Source organism: Panthera onca, chromosome C1, assembly GCF_046562875.1.
Source record: "Panthera onca isolate mPanOnc1 chromosome C1, mPanOnc1 haplotype 2, whole genome shotgun sequence".
NCBI classification, from domain to species: Eukaryota; Metazoa; Chordata; class Mammalia; order Carnivora; family Felidae; genus Panthera; species Panthera onca.
The window spans coordinates 116,776,947-116,795,200 of NC_138346.1; the positions used below are offsets into that span (position 1 = coordinate 116,776,947).

General features: G+C 37.6%; 1 protein-coding gene across 4 annotated transcripts in view; it reads right to left on the reverse strand.

Moving 5' to 3' along the window:
• Positions 1–17,539, reverse strand: part of VPS45 (vacuolar protein sorting 45 homolog) — a 65,160-nt gene extending 47,621 nt beyond the window's left edge. For 3 of the 4 annotated variants that reach the window (XM_060622512.2, XM_078451474.2, XM_060622513.2), the window contains exons 1-10: positions 17,316–17,539; positions 16,542–16,676; positions 13,574–13,634; positions 10,553–10,632; positions 9,186–9,254; positions 8,931–9,068; positions 8,389–8,499; positions 5,976–6,110; positions 5,297–5,410; positions 4,733–4,900 (exon numbers count right to left, since the gene is read on the reverse strand). In XM_060622512.2, coding sequence (XP_060478495.1) covers positions 4,733–4,900; positions 5,297–5,410; positions 5,976–6,110; positions 8,389–8,499; positions 8,931–9,068; positions 9,186–9,254; positions 10,553–10,632; positions 13,574–13,634; positions 16,542–16,676; positions 17,316–17,408 — 1,104 coding nt within the window. In that variant the 5' untranslated portion in view covers positions 17,409–17,539. The remainder of the gene's footprint in view (positions 1–4,732; positions 4,901–5,296; positions 5,411–5,975; positions 6,111–8,388; positions 8,500–8,930; positions 9,069–9,185; positions 9,255–10,552; positions 10,633–13,573; positions 13,635–16,541; positions 16,677–17,315) is intronic. The other variant, XM_060622511.2, reaches the window with a different exon arrangement.
• Between the last annotated feature and the right edge of the window lie 715 nt (positions 17,540–18,254).

Consider the following 18,254-nt stretch of genomic DNA (forward strand, 5'->3'; position numbering starts at 1 on the left):
AACATGTCCTGGATACCACAAAGAAAATAGAATGTGTCATCAGATAATAATACTGATAATCATGACAGTTACTACTTACTAAATGTTGTAAGTACCAGGTACAATATTAAGTGCTTTATATGTACTAGCTCACTGAACCCTCAGAAAAATCTTTAAGGTAAGCACTATGATTTTTTCCTCAGTTTACAGGCAAAAAGACTAAGCCTTAGAGTGGTTATCATTTTCAAACCCAAGCCATCAAAGTCCTAAGCTCTTAGCCACTACTCTATACTGCTTCAAACAGAACTGTCCTCTTCATATTTCTAACAAGCATTTATCGAGTCTTTATACCAGTAATAGGATGATTTGAGATCTCTTACCCAAGGTCAGGAAAGAAGGATATAAAATAGTTCCTCCTTTTTAAAAAATTTTTTTAATGTTTATTTATTATGGAGAGATAGAGAGACACAGAGCACAAGCAGGGGAGGGGTAGAGAGAGGGGAAGACATAGAATTCGAAGTAGGTACCAGGCTCTGAGCTGTCAGCACAGAGCCCGACGTGGGTCTTGATCTCACAAACTGCAAGAGCATGACCCAAGCCGAAGTTGGTCGCCCAACCAATTGAGCCATCCAGGTGCCCTGACTAGTTCCTCCTTCTAAATGAAAGCTATGATATGAGACATGGAGTTGGGGGACTGCTTACTTTCTGAAGATGTTTCTCTTCATGGCATGAAAATAAATCTTCCTCACTAATCAAATGAGTCTTTACTGAGGCTATGGATATGTTTCAATGATGTACATTACAGTTTGGTTCCAGTGAAAATTCTTGTAAATCAAATTTTTGGTAGCCTGTAGGATAACTGGTTAGAAGTGGAAGCAATTTATAGATTAATTTTTAGTAATATATGAATTTTTTCCCTTCACTATGATATAGTTACTATTCAATAAAGCAAACCCCATTCTACTCAAAAACCTCAATTCATTGCTTCATGATGTATTATCGTCTAAGGTCAAGCCAAGGAATGCTATAACCCATCTCGGGGTCAGGCCCCTGGCATCTACTCATTACCAAACAAAAGCTCCCTTCATAGACTATTTAAATCATGTTGCCAAAGAAATCTTTTATGGTGGAGGAGTCCAAATCAATTGCTCACTGTAAAACCCTAACAACATGGGCAAGAAAACCTTCAAAGGATAACTTTCTAAGATATAAAGTGGACCACAAATGGAATTCATATTTTAAAGTATCTATTTTTATCTCTTAAAGTGAACAAGAAATAAGATTTCAGGCAAGGAATTACAGTAACCTTGTCCAACTGCTTTCCATATAGTAGAGAGATACAAATAAAGATACTAAAACTGGCTAGTGATTAAGTTTGGTTCTATTGTTTCAAAGAGAAAAATAAAATGATAAAGAAACAGAAGGAAATTTATTTATTAAATTTTTTTTTTATTTGAGAGAGAGCATGCATGAGTGGGGGGAGGGGCAGAGGGGAGAGGGGGGAGAGAGAGAGAGAAAGAGAGAGAAAGAGAGAAAGAGAGAAAGAGAGAAAGAGAGAAAGAAAGAGAGAGAGCGAGAGAGAGAGAGAGAGAGAGAGAGAGAGAGAGAATGTTAAGCAGGCTCCATGCTCAGCATGGAATCCAACACTGGGCTAAATCCCATCCCTAGCTGAAGTCAAGATCATGAAGTCAAGATCATGACCTGAGCTGAAGTCAAGAGTTGGACACTCAACCAATTGAGCTACTCAGGTGCCCCAAGAAACAGAAGGAAATTTAAATTTAATTAAAGGACGAAATTTTGTTTTTATTTAATGAGAGAAGAAAATTCATTTTATTGAGAAAAATAAAAAGTTTTCATAGGAATACTTCTATTAGACCCACAAAACAACTGTGAAGTATTATTAGTAGTATTGCTTAAAGTAGTTGGTCAAGTTAAATAGATTGTGATACATCTTTATGAAGGAATACTGTTTAGTGATTAAAAAGAGAATGAGGGGCGCCTGGGTGGCTCAGTCGGTTGGGCGGCCGACTTCCGCTCAGGTCATGATCTCACGGTCCGTGGGTTCGAGCCCCGCATCGGGCTCTGTGCTGACAGCTCAGAGCCTGGAACCTGTTTCCGATTCTGTGTCTCCCTCTCTCTGACCCTCCCCCGTTCATGCTCTGTCTCTCTCTGTCTCAAAAATAAATAAACGTTAAAAAAAAATTTTTTTTAATAAATAAATAAAAAGAGAATGAGTCTCCGAGATACGTGGTTAAGTGAAAAAGTAAAATGCAAAACTATGTGTACAGTATGATATCATTTGAATTTAACAAAGAGAGAGATACACTCACTCATGCAGACTTGCATCCACAGAACAACTGTAAGGGTGTATGTGAGGCTGGTAACTGACTCAGTTTTTACTACACTCCTTTTGGTGAACCAAGTACTTATATTATCTATTTAAGAATTAGAATTTAATACAATTTAAAAAATAATAAAGCCAGCCTAAAAGTTCTTTGAAAAGATTTAAGGGATAAAATTCAAAGTGATGACAGAAGTACTTTCCATAAATATAAAGCAAATAGCATCATTATGATTTTCAAAATGATGGTGTTTTCAGAGGAAATCTTAATAAACACTAAAAAGTAACAACTATAAATCCCAGTAAAGACTTCGCTATAACTAAAGCAACCACAGGTGGATGGATTTCTTTGTTCTGGCTGTACCATATGTTTAAAACATGCTTATAGAAGAAGAAACAACATTTACAAAGCACCTATCATATGTGAAGGATTTTGCATATCTCACTGAATCCTGGTACAAATCTAAAAGTTTCAAATCTTTATCCCTGAGGCTTGGGAAAAATAAGTAATTTCCTCAAAAAAAAACCTCTGGTATGTAGAGACAGAATAAAAGCCAGGATGGTCTGGCTCCAAAGCCTGTGTTGTTTCCATTATACCACACTGGCTTTATTTTATAAAGTTGAATTGTAGCCGGGAAAGAGAGAGACTAAGTTATAGAATACAGGGCCCTATAAATAAGGAAATGTACTTCTTATGGGAGTGCCTTAGAAATGGCCATCTCCCTAAGGACTCTCATTCCCAAGTGACTTATTGCCAGTGACACCACATTGTCATTTCTCAGGAGCCTTGGAATTATTGGATTAGTTCTGTCTTGTTATCCTTATATCCAATCTGTCGCTAAATTGTTGTTTTGTCCCTTTGAATTGTCTCTCAGATTTGCCCTTACTGTACATTTTTAGTACTATCACTATGAGTCTACCAGCCTAACTTCAGTTGTTGTTTTTTTTTTTTTTTTACCTCCAAAGCATCCTTACTAGATTAAATTTCCTAAAATACTGCTTTCATCATATCGACTTTCTACAAATGACCCCACAATGGATGTCTTTGCTTATCTCAGCAAGTGCAAATTCCTCTTACAGGCTTCTTCATAAACTGGTTCCTGTGTACCAATCCAATTTTATCTCCTATTTCTCTTCCACACCCACTCTCACACTGCTTATTACTTTTTTGCATACTTCTGCATCTTTGCTTTTCTGTTAACCCTGAATGAAATCCTCCTCCAGATTCTGTTCATTCTTGATGGTCCATCTTAATATCATCTTCTCTAAGGAACTGTTCTCAATAACCTCAATCTTATTATAGTCAGCATCACAATTTTGACTTAATTAAATATTACCTTAAAACACTAAGCATTTCTTGTGTTTTAGTTTTGTCCCTTCAACAATGCTGCAAATTTCTTTAGGCCAGGGTCTGATTATGTCCCTTTTCTTCTAAAATTCTCTGGCAACTCTCAACATTTTAAGATTAAAGCCCCATCTCCTTTCAGTGGCCATAATTGGGCCCCAGTCTTTCTGGCTTATCTAAGACCACTCATCTTGTACCTTGCACTAGCTACATTGAATTATTCTCTGTTCCCTTAACCCACCCCCCCTCGCCCCCCGCCATCTCCATGCCTGCATTATCTCTGCTAAGAATTTCCCCTCTTGTCTCTGGTTGGTACACTTCTACTCTGTTTGGTGCACTCCTACTTATTTGTCCAGACCCAATCTAATGTCATCTTCTTTAAGAAGCCTCATCCTTAGGGAAAACAGTTGTCCTTCCTCTGTATTTCCATATCCTTTTGTAAATACCTCTAGTATAACAGCACTTATCATATGGTAATTCCTGGTTTAAATTTCTTTCTCCCCTACTATCATGTGAGCTCTTTGAGGAAAAGTATGGTATCTTTTTCCTCTTCGTACCTCTGGATCCTTATAGCACTATGTACACGCAGCAGGCATTCACATGTTTATAGACTGAAGAGCAAGTGTTCAATAATAAAAAACTTAGATAATACTTTTTAATATATATTGCATCTTTAAATCTTCCTTACAACATTGTGAGATAAATATCATTTACAGATGAGGAAACTGGCTCAGAAAATAAGCCAACGGCTCCAGGTCACAAAGCCAGTAAGTGGCAAATGGCCAAAATCCAGATCTTCTGATTTTGGTCTAGAATTCTTTCTAGTAGCCTAGGATGCCCTCCTAAATACTCATTAACTGCCTGAACCCTCTGCTACTGCACATTATTCTTCTCCTATGGCTCTTGTATCTAAAATCAAATTAATCTGTGTTCTTGTCTCAACTCCTTGTTAGACAATAAATTCCACGTTAGTGAAGAAGGATTACTTTTGCCTTCGTATCTCTTGTTCTGCCTGGCACAGTGCCTTACACATAGTAGGTGCTCATCAAATTGGACTGAATAGATACCTGGAGAGCACTAGAATGGTCATTCTGACAGGCCAGTTCCTGCTCAACTTCTGAAACCTCCAGCAGATTCCGCTCACTGACCAACCGAGACAGCTCTCCAACCACTGTCACATGCTTTGATACCGTCCCAGACATCTTCTTAAACTGTGGGTAATTCTCAACAAAGGCCTGCCATGGGAAAGACATCAATTGGGGGTTCTGTTATTTGACTGAGGATAGACATGTATGAAGAAGGGAAAAAATAAGCAGGAATTGTTCTGCCCAGACTAAGGCATCTACCAATCACATGGTATTTTGTTTATGCTTAAGAAGATAAGAACTGGTATATGTCAATACACTGACTCTTTAAATAGTCCAAATGTGACTGAAGAATGGAAAAAAGTACATGGCTTGTTATGAAGTTTTCACTATACTGTTTCCTAAAGAGAAATAGTACAGAAAATTATTTCAAACCAAACAAATGAATGTAGGCAGAAATCAGACTGAGAATATTCTAGAAATATTGCTTACATGAATAGTTCCAAAGTCTTGCATGTTAGTCATCCATGAACATGTTCAATTTACCTTCATGTCTGCTATTGATTCTAGTTTTTGCTGTTCTTTTGGTTTCTTCTTCTGAAAGTCTTCCATGAGATTCTTTATATTGCTACCAATCTCAGCAAAGTTCAGGTACATATTCTGTGAAAAAGGAAGTTGGAAACAGTTCCAGCAATGAGTCTGACTTCCAGATCATTTAAAAGAAGTGAGAAATGGAAACCAATTTGACAATAAATTTCATATATTGGAAAAAATAAATAAATAAATAAAAAATAAAAGAAGTGAGAAAGAATCCCAAAGACAGAATTGAAAGGCAAGAAAATTCCATTATAATGACCAAATCTGGACACTGGCCAGGACACGGGTGATGAATGCCATTACTATTCTCACAAAGGGCTACAGAAGGGAAGGAAGTAAATAAATCGGGTTCTAATTCTGAGAGTATAAAACTAAATATGTGATTTCTATGGGAAAAAAACTGTTAAAGGGTCAGAATCCAAATCTTCTGAGATGCAATTTATCTACAGGATGCCTCAACAACCTTCCCCATGAAATCCCATACCTGTTTTCATTCAAACAAGTCAACACCGGCCTTCTTACATAAAAATAATGAAAAACAATGAAAAAAAATTTTAACCTACATTAGTCAACACCAGCCTTCTTACATAAAAATAATGAAAAACAATGAAAAAAAATTTTAACCTACATTAGCATAGAATTCATCGTTTTCAGCAGATAGGACCACCTCTCTTAAGTCTTTACTGATCCCCGGCACTCTGGAAAGATCAATCCGATTGTTGTTTATGCCCAGTAGTTCATGGACCATGGCCTGATATGTCCACTAAGTGAAGAAGTAGGACAGAAAAATTGGTAACTGGTAAAACATGGAAATAGCAAATGTTCAGGAAAACAAATAAAAACTGGTAACATTCTTAGCAACTAGTCTTCTTTACACAGAGGCTCTTTATTTAGTTCAAGTTTTATTAATACTTTGTGTTATACTAAGCATTAAGACTTACTGTAGTTGGTTAAACTAAAAGTCAAAATACTTTTATTAGAGTTTACACTTTTGGAAGAGGGGCAGCGAGATTAATATTCCTGATAGAAAGAAAACAAATTAGATCTATCATTAGCTCTACTTTTTGCCTGTGAATTAAGAGTATATTTTTGGCTTCACAGATAGGGCTATATTGGTACTGCAGTTACAAGCTGTACCATTTCCTGTACGCTTCTGTGGTTTTCTGCAGCATGAGAAGTGTGTTCTTGCAGATCTGAGTGGTGCTATATTTATCCTGGGAACACTAATATTATCAGAAAAAAACCTTGTAAGTTGATCAAAACACACATATTCAGAAGCTTGCCTCTGTATCCATTTTATTTCCTATTTTTCCTTAACATGAATTGTGAAGAAGGATTGGTTTCCATTCTTACAAAATGTGAACTTATTTGGCAAAAATGGAAAGGAGAAACTCCAAATTTTGCCTTCTCACCATTTATGGAGAATGGGTTACTTTTAGTCCTAGGTCCTTTAGACAAAACTAAGTATTTTCCAGCCAATTACTCTCTAACTCTATAATCTAAATGCTAGAAAGATTTATACATTTCACCTTAAGCAATATAGATTTATTAAGAAAGAACTTAAGAGGTTATAAAAGAAGGTGCTTAATTTCCGAAAATATTTGCCAAATGAATCCTTAAAAAAGCAAGTTTCATTGGGGTATGTAAATTAAGTACAACAAAATGTTTATGCTTCCATAGACAGCATCCTGTGCATGCGTCTACCATTAGCACTTACTCTATAATTAAAATTATCAGTTGGAGCACCTGGGTGGCTCAGTCGGTTAAGAGTCCTAAGCTGTAGGTTAAAGTTGGGCCTATATTGTGAAGGCTCTTAGACGCCAAGTTCAGGAGTCTGTATTTAAGCCAGTAGGCAAATGGGAAGCAATGAAGATTTTTGAGTCAAGAGTAAAAAGATCAGAACTGTGCTTTAGGAAAATAATTTAAGGGACGCCTGGGTGGCTCGGTTGGTTAAGCATCCAATTCTTGATTTCGGCTCAGGTCATGATCTTACTGTTTTGTTGGTTCAAGCCCTGCATTGGACTCCGTGCTGGCAGTGTGAAGCCTGCTTGGGATTCTCTCCCTTCCTCTGCCCCTTCCCCACTTGTGCTCACTAGCGCACGTGCTCTCTCTCTACATATAAATAAGTAAATAAATAAATAAATAAATAAAGTAATTTAACAACACTGTGGAATATATTAGAGTGGGAAGAAATTAAAAGTGGAGAATCAAGCCCCTTCTGTTTCAGCAATCTTGGAGCCTGTGAAGGCCTGCTGGGAACAGGATTCCTAAAATGACAAATATGCCTGGAAGGCTATCAATGCCATTTTTGCTGACCATAAGCAGGGTCTCCAGAACCAGAGGGAGCATACAGCTCTTCTTAAAACTGAAGGTGTTTATGCTCAGAATGAAACTGAATTCTATCTAGGCAAGAGATGTACTTATGTGTACCAAGAAAAGAACAACACAGTGACTCCTGGTGGCGAAACGAAGAAAACCAGAGTAATCTAGGAAAACGTAGCTCCTATTCAAGGAAACAGCAGCATGGTTCATGTCAATTCCAAAGCAACCTACCTGCTAAGGCCATTGGACACAGAATCCATGTGATTCTGTATCCTCAAGGACTTAAACTTACTGAAAAGTAAATAAATAAAAGTGTAGATCTGTTTTCTTATAAAAAAGGAAAATAAGAAATAAGAGTGAGGAATCAAGTAGATGACTATTTCAGTAATCTTATAAAAGATTAAGGGTTTATGACAAGGTGACAGCAGTATGAATGGGAAATTGCAGACAGACACTGGAAAAGTAGAATCTACAGAACCTAGAAGTTGCCTTGATTAGAGGTGAAGGTGGTGGTAGAAAGGGACAGAAAGGATAAAGCAGAAGAAAGAATCGAAGATGACTGTGGTTGATACCAAAATAATAGGAAATACAAGGCAAAAAAAAGAAAAGCTGAAAATAAGGAGGAGAATACATGGATGACATTGTTCATTTCCACATTGGCATTTTGATGAATACCACATGAAATTGTACTTCTATTATGCTAATAAAGGGTTCTGCACCTGGTTTAGCAATGGGGTGATGGCATCATCGCAACGATCTAAAATAAGCAGCAATGGAGGAACCTCAGTCCGCCGGAATTCAAACAGTTCATATTCTTTAGTTATTACTTGCTGTGGATGAGAGAGAAAGATGATTTGGTCAACCAATTAGTTACAGACAGAGATGATATAAACATAAAATTAATACATAAAATACACATTTAACAACAGTTCTTTGCATCTTCACAGGCTTTCCAGAAAAGGATTCAAAAGCTTGACAACATCTGGTAGCGTCCTGTTTAAGAGGTTAGTATTTAAAACTCTATTTTACCAATGGCTTAACTGGATCAAAATAGGTTAAATAGCTTGCAAATTTTTTTTGAGTTAAGCCTAAGAATCTCAGCTCTAATTTGTTGCTTTTGGTTTTTTATTACAAATATCTACCTCTTTGCCAGTAAACCTAACATATCACCTCATTGGTTATAGACAAACTATTCCTATAGTTTCTGAAATATGATAAGGAAATGAATGGTCTTTGGAACTGGGGATAGAAAAAGCCATACCTTAACACATTCTGCAAGTCTCTTTGCTGACTCTGATGAAAGCTGATAACGAATCATGGGACACTTCTTCAGAGATAGAAGGAGAGCCGTCAGTCCTTGAGTTGTTCTGGATAGCTGGGCTGGATCCCAATTTCGACCCTTTTTGTTAAAAATATATTATCAGAGAAAATATTTGAATTTTTTCTTACAAGTCCAATTACTTGCTGAATTAACTCCCACCTGATAAACTTATTTTTTTATCCTTTCATTCCATACCTGGCAGCAACCCAAAATATTGAGGGAAAACAAATGTGGATTCACAGCAATGTAATCCCCATAAAATTCCTGCAAACGAAGCACAAGATCAGTCATTCGTTTCATAAATTCCAACTGATGATAAAGTAACATTTTCATATGTAATATAATACTATGTGATATAATCAAATTTGAGCAAATGCAGGGGGAGCAATGTGGGGGAATAAAATAATTATAAAATAGTAGCAATAAAAATAAATCTTTTAAAAAACAAAAAACAAAGTTGTAGAAGTATAAATATTACATTTCTGGAGACTTCTGTGCACATTTATCAATTAGTAAAATTAAGACACTGCTATAGGATATACAATGTCACACACAGATGAAAAAGAACTTTGCTGTTCAGTGTATTCTTTTTTTTTTTTTTAATCCAGTGTATTCTCATGAGGCAAAACATGATTTAAAATAGGTCATTCTTGGGGCGCCTGGGTGGCTGAGTCGGTTGAGTGTCCGACTTTGGCTCACGTCATGAACTCACAGCTCGTGGGTTCGAGACCCGCATTGGGCTCTGTGCTGGCAGCTTGGAGCCTGGAGCTTGCTTCGGATTCTTTGTCTCCCTCTGTCTCTGCCCCTAACCCACTCGCATCCTGTTTCTCTCTCTCTCAAAGATAAATAAACATTAAAAAAATTTTTTTTTAAATAAAAAAATAAAAATAAAATAGGTCATTCTTTTTCATTCCTTTACCACCTAGCACATCCTTCTGAAAATCCAAAACTCATTTATTTGCTGCCCTATTCTTCGCTTAGGTGATAAATGTATTCAAACATCTGTGATAAATGTATCCAAGAACACTAAAGCGTTTAAGTAAAAGGTAACATGGTATGTTCTAATGCCACGTATTCTATACCATGCAGAATAAATATTTAGAAGTTACCAAGTTTTAACCTAATGACAAAAGTATGCTTTTTACCTCCCAGACAGAGCAAGATAATCACAAACAGAACTTTAACAAACCTCACTCACATCCTTTACTTTCTATTCTTTTCCAATCAGACATAGCCCTGTAGATGAACATTCTTATAATGTGGTTCATAAAACTAGCAGAAGATATATCTGACCCTGTCCCCAACCCTATGAAACCCTCTTTATCCATGCAGTAGGATCCAATTCCAGTGCAATCTCCTTATTTGCACTGATTCCTCTAATTTTGTTTTCCCTCAATTTGATACCTCTTACAAACTTTCTAAATATGAGAATAGTTTGATGCAATGCACATTTATTGTGTCTGATCAACAGCCTCCCTTGAGACAGCACTTTTCTTATTTTAGATGCAAATCTTTAAAAAGGGCCAATAACAAGAGATGTGTTAGAGGACCAATACGTTTACCTGAACCTCAGCCACGACTTCCTGTTCATCAGCTTCAGCTAATGACTTCACATCACTCTTGCTGATCACATTACTGAAATCTGAAACAGACATATGAGTTGTGGCTGATTCAAAGGAGATCACCTCTGCTGCAATTAGACGTAAATGGGCTTGACAGTTAAAGCCTAATGACTAAGTGAAGTTTGGTATACATTGTGGTATATGTCAAAGTCAAACACCTTCAAATTGAAATGAGTAGCACAAATATGTTTAAATCCATAAGTCCATAATAATACTTAAAAAAAAAAAAAAGACCACTATGTAGGCATTGGAGGATAGCAGGAAGCAAGTCCTTAATATTGAAAATAACAATGGAAAGAAGTGCGTCTTCTTCTCTCAAATACAAACTGTACCACCAGAGAGAAGACGAGGGGAAATTCCTCTTTATGGAAATATTCCAACTAAAAAAATAAGAAATGATAATGATAGAATTAAAACATCATCATTTTTATCAAACACTAATGAATCAATGATGGACCTGGGCACTGAGCACCAACTGCCGCTGATATCACAGTAAGAGATAATCATTGAAAGCACACAACACTATCAAATATTCTTGCCAAAAAGAAATCAAATCTAAACCTAATTAAGCCTCTATATCCAGGTACCAATTTACAAAACTAGAGGATAGAGGAATATTTTAAACTGCAAAGAATTTGTTAAACCACCCCATGGGGATACAATCACCAAGATGCAGGCTATCAGAAACTTTAACAGAACAATGTAGTTTCTTCAATAATAAATTGCCCGGGGCGGGGGGGGGGGTGGGAAGAGGGGGGGGAGAGAGACAGAGAGAGAGAGAGAGAGAGAGAGAGAGAGAGAAAGAGGAAGAGAGAGAACATCTAAACAAGATTAAAGAAACTGAAACAACATATCAACCAATAGATATGTGTGGATCTTACTATGATCCTAATTCAAATACAAAAACAGTGGGGGAAAAATAAGAGAGTTTGAAATTTGAACAATGAATGAGTATTTGAAAACAGGAATCATTTGTCATTATTGGGAATAATAATGGTATCTTTAAAAATGAGTCCTTATCTTTTAGAGATGCATACTGAAATATTTAGGGATGACATATGTCTTAGATCTCCTTCAAAATACCATTGGTGTGGAAGTAGGTGGCAGCACCATAGCTAAAACAAGACAGGCTGTGGCAAAGCAATGTTTGAAACTGGGGGATGGGTACACTGGAATTTATTATATTATTGTCTACTTCTGTATATAGTTGAAAACTTCCATAATAGAAATAGTTTTTATTAAAATAAAGGAAGGGAGGAGCCTATCATACAAGATGTTTAGTAGACATAAAAATGCAAAAATGAAATTATAAAAAAATGAGATGAGGGGTGGCTGGGTGGCTCCATCAGTTAAGCATCCGACTCTTGGGTTTCGGCTCAGGTCATGATCTCATAGTTTGTGAGTTCAAGCCCTGCATCAGGTTCTGTGCTGACAGCGAGGAGACTGCTTGGGATTCCCTCTCTGCCTCTCTCTGCCCCTCCCTCACTCGTGTTCTTTCTCTCAAAATAAAAAAAGAACGAGGAGACTAGGCAGTAGATTTATTATTGGTTATTAGTCTTAACTGCTGTATCAAAGAACTCTTTAGAGGAAAAGGGAGCCTTTCATCTTGTGACCTACTCAATTTTTAACTGAGAGACAGCACAAGAGTGACTCCATTAGATGTCTACTTAAATTCAGCAATACAGGGAATCTCTCTCATATACATATATATGTCATTGAGTACAAGTTTCTACACTTTCCTAAGTATCTGGCTTATAGTCACTCTAGAAAACATTTAGCAGTTTCTCTTTTTTTAATTTCTTTTTAATTTTTATTTTTAAATTTATTTTTTATTTTACTTATTTATTTATTTTTAGTGTTTATTTATTGTTGAGACAGAGAGAGACACAGCATGAGCAGGGAAGGGGCAGAGAGAGAGGGAGACACAGAATCTGAAGCAGGCTCCAGGCTCTGAGCTGTCAGCACAGAGCCTGATGCAGGGCTCAAACCCATGAACCCGTGAGATTGCGATCTGAGCCAAAGTCAGATGCTTAACCGACTGACCTACCCAGGTGCCCCACAAATGTTAATTTTTGGTACCATTATTTATTGTTGCATATTGTTGCATATCGTTACATAGAAAGTATGTATATCTTAGAGTATAATCTAAACCCTAAAAAGCCTTCAAGCAAGCTTTAAAATTTCTCAAATGTCCTACATACTGAGAATTAAGTTTTGTCTTTGTTTTGGAAATGGCACCAGATAAACTATACCTACTAATCCTATAAGGATCAATAATGACATCTAGAGGAGAATGGATGTAACTTCTAAAGCAGAATGTATTACATAAAAAAATAAAAAATCATATAAAATGTATAGTAACTGCAAACCTAATTTATTTCCACGACTGTACCCTCCCCAAACTCCCCCCACAAATTATGCACATAAGAGGTATCTACTGAATAACTTGTTCTTTCAACCATTACATAAAGTAGCAAGAAGTGTTATGTTTTCATCTGGTATGTAAAATAAATCTTTGCTCTTCCAACACACTCAAGTATATCCTCCCTCCAAGTAATTCAGCTTCTGTGCCTCAGTTCATGAAAAGTACAAAATAGGGAATAAATGTACCCTTTCTTCTTCTTCTTCTTCTTCTTCTTCTTCTTCTTCTTCTTCTTCTTCTTTTTGCAGAGGTGGGATGTGAAATTTGGCTACTTAACAACTTTTGCCTTGCAAAGAATCTTGAAAGGCAAAGGAAAACTTAAAAAATAATTTTACCTAATCAATGATGAAAAAAGTCATGCTCAGCTTTCTAAAATAGAATGTTAGCCATAAGACTTTTAATACTTTGAAAGGACATTAAAAAAATCAGACTTATATAGAGATGGATTCACTTAACTTATTGATGATATGAAGCACCTAACAGGAAAAAACTATCTAGAATACAGTTACATGATTGAATAGGTGAAATAATATACTTACAAATAAAATATATACTGTATTTTGGTCTCCGGAGCTCTTGAATCAGATAATCCACATTCTCCTAGAAAAGAAAAAATAAATAAACAAATAATATATGAGGAGAACTCATATATTTAAGTAAAAAATTAATAAATATCATCCATTGATTTATTTCAGTATCTAGTGAGAATCTACTGTGTGCTGAGGTCTAGATTAAGTGTTTGTATATTGCAGGGGTGAGGGCTGGCAGTGAAAAAGAGATACATTAAGTATTCAGGAATCAACTATAACATTAACTAGCTGTATTACCTTGGCCAAATTAAGATTTAAAAATATTAAAAACACAGGGATGCCTGGGTAGCTTAGTCGGTTAAGCATCCAACTTCAGCTCAGGTCATGATCTCACAGTTTGTGAGTTTGAACCTTGCATCAGGCTCTCTGCTCTCAGCACAGAGCCCGCTTTGGATCCTCTGTCTCCCTCTCTCTCTGCCCCTCCCCTGCTCACGTTCTGTCTCCCAAAAATAAATAAAACATTAAAAAAATATTAAAAACACAAATGTGGAACTACAACATAAAATTGATAGTAATTCTGCAAATTTGCCTCAGGCTGCTGGCCTGTAAATTATTCATCCAATCAAAATTCTTAAAAAAAAATTTTTTTAATGTTTATTTTTGAGAGACAGAGACAGAGACAGAGCATGAGCAGGGGAGGGGTAGACAGAGTGAGAGGGAGACACAGAATCTAAAAGCAGGCTCCAGGCTCTGAGCTGTCCGCACAGAGCCCGACGCGGGGCTCAAACCCACAAGCTGTGAGATCATGACCTGAGCTGAAGTCAGGACGTTCAACTGACTAAGCCACCAGGCGCCCCCTAATCAAAATTCTTATATAGACTATCAAAATGTAGCTAATTCTTTAAAAACCAACATTCAAGAGAAAATATACTTAATTGTATTTACTTTGGCTTTTAACTTATTGGGACCTAAGATTATACAACTGTAATGTTTGTGAAGTATTTGCACACAGTAGGTTAAGACTACTATTTAAAAATAAATATGAAATCTAGAAGTAAACATAAGAATTCCAATTAAGATCATAATGCAGGTTTTTAATCTATTGTCGATAGAAATTTAACTATTAACAAGTTAAATTTCAATATGAATTTAGTCCCCAATCTAGACATGATATAAAATAGTATTGAATGTTTAAAAAATCACACATTTCTTTAAAGAATTAAAAATAACGTAAGCAATGTACATTACTTGTTAAATGGGAAAAAGGTTTTTAAAATTGTCATTTAGATTAAAAAATACATTGAAAGTTAACTTTATAATTTTAAGGATAAATCATTTTTAGTTTGAGCGAGTATATATATATAGCTGTGAAAGAGGTTTTCTCACGAAAAATCTTAGGAAATGGACTAGATGATCTCTAAGATCCCTCTCAGCACCAAAATTTCAAAAGACCTACAAATGTGAAACAACTAGAAATGACTATAATACAGTATTAAAGCATTCATTCATTCAGGAACTGTTTATTGAGGTCCACTATGTAGCAGGCACTGGAGACATAGCAGTGTGAAAAAACAGACACCACCTCTGTTCTCATGGAGCTTACTGCTGGTAGGTAAGACAGATATTAATCACACAAACCATATGAAACTTAGACTATGACAAGCAATAGGGAGAAGATGGTGCTGTAAGTGCTTGTAAGAGGGGGCTTTGGCTTGGTCAGCAAAACCAGGGAAGACTTTCTGGAAGAAGTGAGTAAGATCCAGGTTGAAAGAAGAGTCTGTTCAAAAGTCCTGTGGCATGACAGAATAAAGTGAACTGAAAGATTAATGTATCTAAGAGCAAAAGGGGGAGTGGTTTGAAATGAGGCTGTACAAATGACAGGAACTAGACCATACAGAACCACAATTAAGGAGTTTTGTGTTTAGCATAAAAACAATGAAAAGTCATTCAAGGATTTCAAGTGAGGATGACATGAGCAGATTTGTATTTCAGAAAGTACATAATATACAAGCATAGTAAAACAGCTCATTGGAGTTGGTGAACATGAATATAAAGAAAATATACAGGGGCGCCTGGATGGCTCAGTCAGTGAAGTGTTTGACTTCAGCTCAGGTCACGATCTCACAGTTTGTGAGTTCAAGTCCCGCGTCAGACTCTGTGCTGACAACTCGGAGCCTGGAGCCTCCTTCAGATTCTATGTCTCCCTCTCTCTCTGCCCCTTCCCTGCTCACACTCTGTCTCTCTCTCTGACTCTCTCTCTCTCAAAAATAAATATTGAAAAAAAAAAAAGGGAAATATACAAAATAAGCCTGGAATAGTACAGGATTTTTACAGGAGGACTCAAGCTAGATTTATATGATGATGGATGAAGATGGACAGAAGGCTAAAGAACAAATGGAGAAGTAGGGGAGGGGAACAAATAGAGAACAGGAATGAGCATGTAGAGGGATGATAAAAAGGCCTAGTTGGCCATAGTGGAGGAGCAGAGATTGGACACAGGAGGCTGTATATATAAGGGCAGACCAAACCAGCTAAAGGAGGATTTCAAGGACCGAGCTACTAGATATTGATTTAATCATGGAAGTAAAAGTGAGCCATTATATGTTCCTGTGCATAGAGGCAAATAAAATGATACAGACTCAAGATACTGGTGTAGCGTGCAAGATTAAGTGGCAATGGTGTTCAGTGTAATAGGTATGGAGGTTAATCCAGGAATTAATCCAGGAAGTGATGTGCGTCTCTGGCAGGATAGTGGCTCTGGAAGTGGCTGAGAACCTAAAAGGCATCTTGGAGGAAAAACGGGCTATAAGGAGTGAATTGAGATGTGGAAAGGAGAAAAGTCAAGGTTATAACTCTGATGAAGCCAGTTAAATATGATGCCACAAATGACGATAATACAAATTTATTTTGCCTTCTTAATGCTTTCAGATCATAGTGTTCTGTATTTAGGCAGATGACAGCTCAGTTTATGTAGTACCTTTGTAGGTCGAAGAAAACAAATTGCTTTCAGATGTTTCATGATCTCTCGATTTTGAGAATCAATGCGTTCAAAAAGGTACACTTCTTTCTGAAGAATCTCTGATTGTGTGTATACCATACTCACAATGCCAGTCTGTGAAGAAAAAGAATCAACTAATATTATGCTAGTTAGAAATAATATAAACAAGCAACAATACTTAAGACTTAAAAAATTATTTTTCATTAATACTTAGCTGGATAACTTAAATACTAACATATGTAATAACACTTACTGAGCATCCAAAACATATAGGTAAGGTACCAGGATGAACAACATATTCTCTCTGAACACAATCCATACATTTCCAAAACAAAAAATTTTCCCCATCACCTTAGAGAGTTTTTTAGAAAAATAATTCTGTGACCAACAAATAATAACCTGTCATCTCAGCTTGAGCACTAATAGCTTTATTTTAAAAACACAACGCCGAGTGGAAATAAAAGTCTTCCAAGTGCTCTGTCTCACATATTATTTCTTGCCAGAGACATTTAGAAAAGGATTCCTGACTCCAATAAATTGTTCCGGGTTACAAGAAGAAATCTCTGGTAGTAGATGGTAGAGCCATTTAGACCGAAAACGTACTAGACAAGCTTTATACCACCTTTCAGTTCCATCCAGAACTGACTCTCGCTTCGAAACCTTTCATAAATACTAAAATCCTACAGCGGAGTGGGAGTAGCTATCGTAAGGGAGGGAGGGTTCCCTCACAAATACTGAGCAAAGCAAACTCACCGTCTCTTTATCCATGAGAAGTACTTTCATACCCGGTCCGCTGTCCTCTATCATTTTGGAAACGTACTGCTTCACAGCAAAAACCACGTTCATGGTAGCGAATTGACAGGTTAGCCCCACAGCCCTTCCCGCCCCCTTTTTTCTGGCTAAATTAACCCCCGGCCTTTTGGCCGGGTCTCGGTGGCTTCCTCCCCGCCGGGCTTCGGCTTCCGGAAGTCCGGGCAACGGCGGTGCTGGGAGTTGTAGTTCCGCTGCGCGGCGCGGGCGACCCAGCCGCCCGGCGGAACGGAAAAATCCCGCTGAGACCCCTGGGCTGCGACGCTCGGCAGTGATTCGCCGCCACCCACCGCCAGCCTGGAGGTGTGTGAGGCCTGGACTCGGACTTGCCGGCCGTGGTTCCGGGGTGCCCCGGCTGCGGCCGCAAGCCTCTCTTGCTGGCTTGGGGAGAGGGTAGCCCCTCGCGTGGTGGAGGAACTTGGCGTAAGGTTGGCTTGGAGGCAAGAACAACAGAGTGTGGCCGTGGTCGCTGTTTGCCACGAATATTTTCCTGGGGGCAGTGAAGGATTAAGGGAAGAGAGATGGTGTAATGCGCCCGGCCGATCGGGAAGGTATTTGCTAAGTAATGGCCGAAGTTCGTCCTCCCCGGCTTCACCGTGTCTTTTTTTTTTTTTTTTTTTTTTTTTCCTTTCACCGTGTCTTTAACAAGACGAGGACAGTACTCTTGCAAAGTGAGGCCCGACTTGGTTTTCCGAAGAGTGAGGAGCACGTGAAATTGAATATTTGTTGAATGATAGAACAAAAGGAATGCCCTTGAGGGATGTTTTAGGACCGGCCTCAGATCCTCCCGGAGGGCCTGGAGCTGAGTCGGCCGCGGGGACTGGCAGCACGGGCGAGCGACCCCAGGTTCGGCACCCTGGGGGATTGGACTCTGCGGGCTCC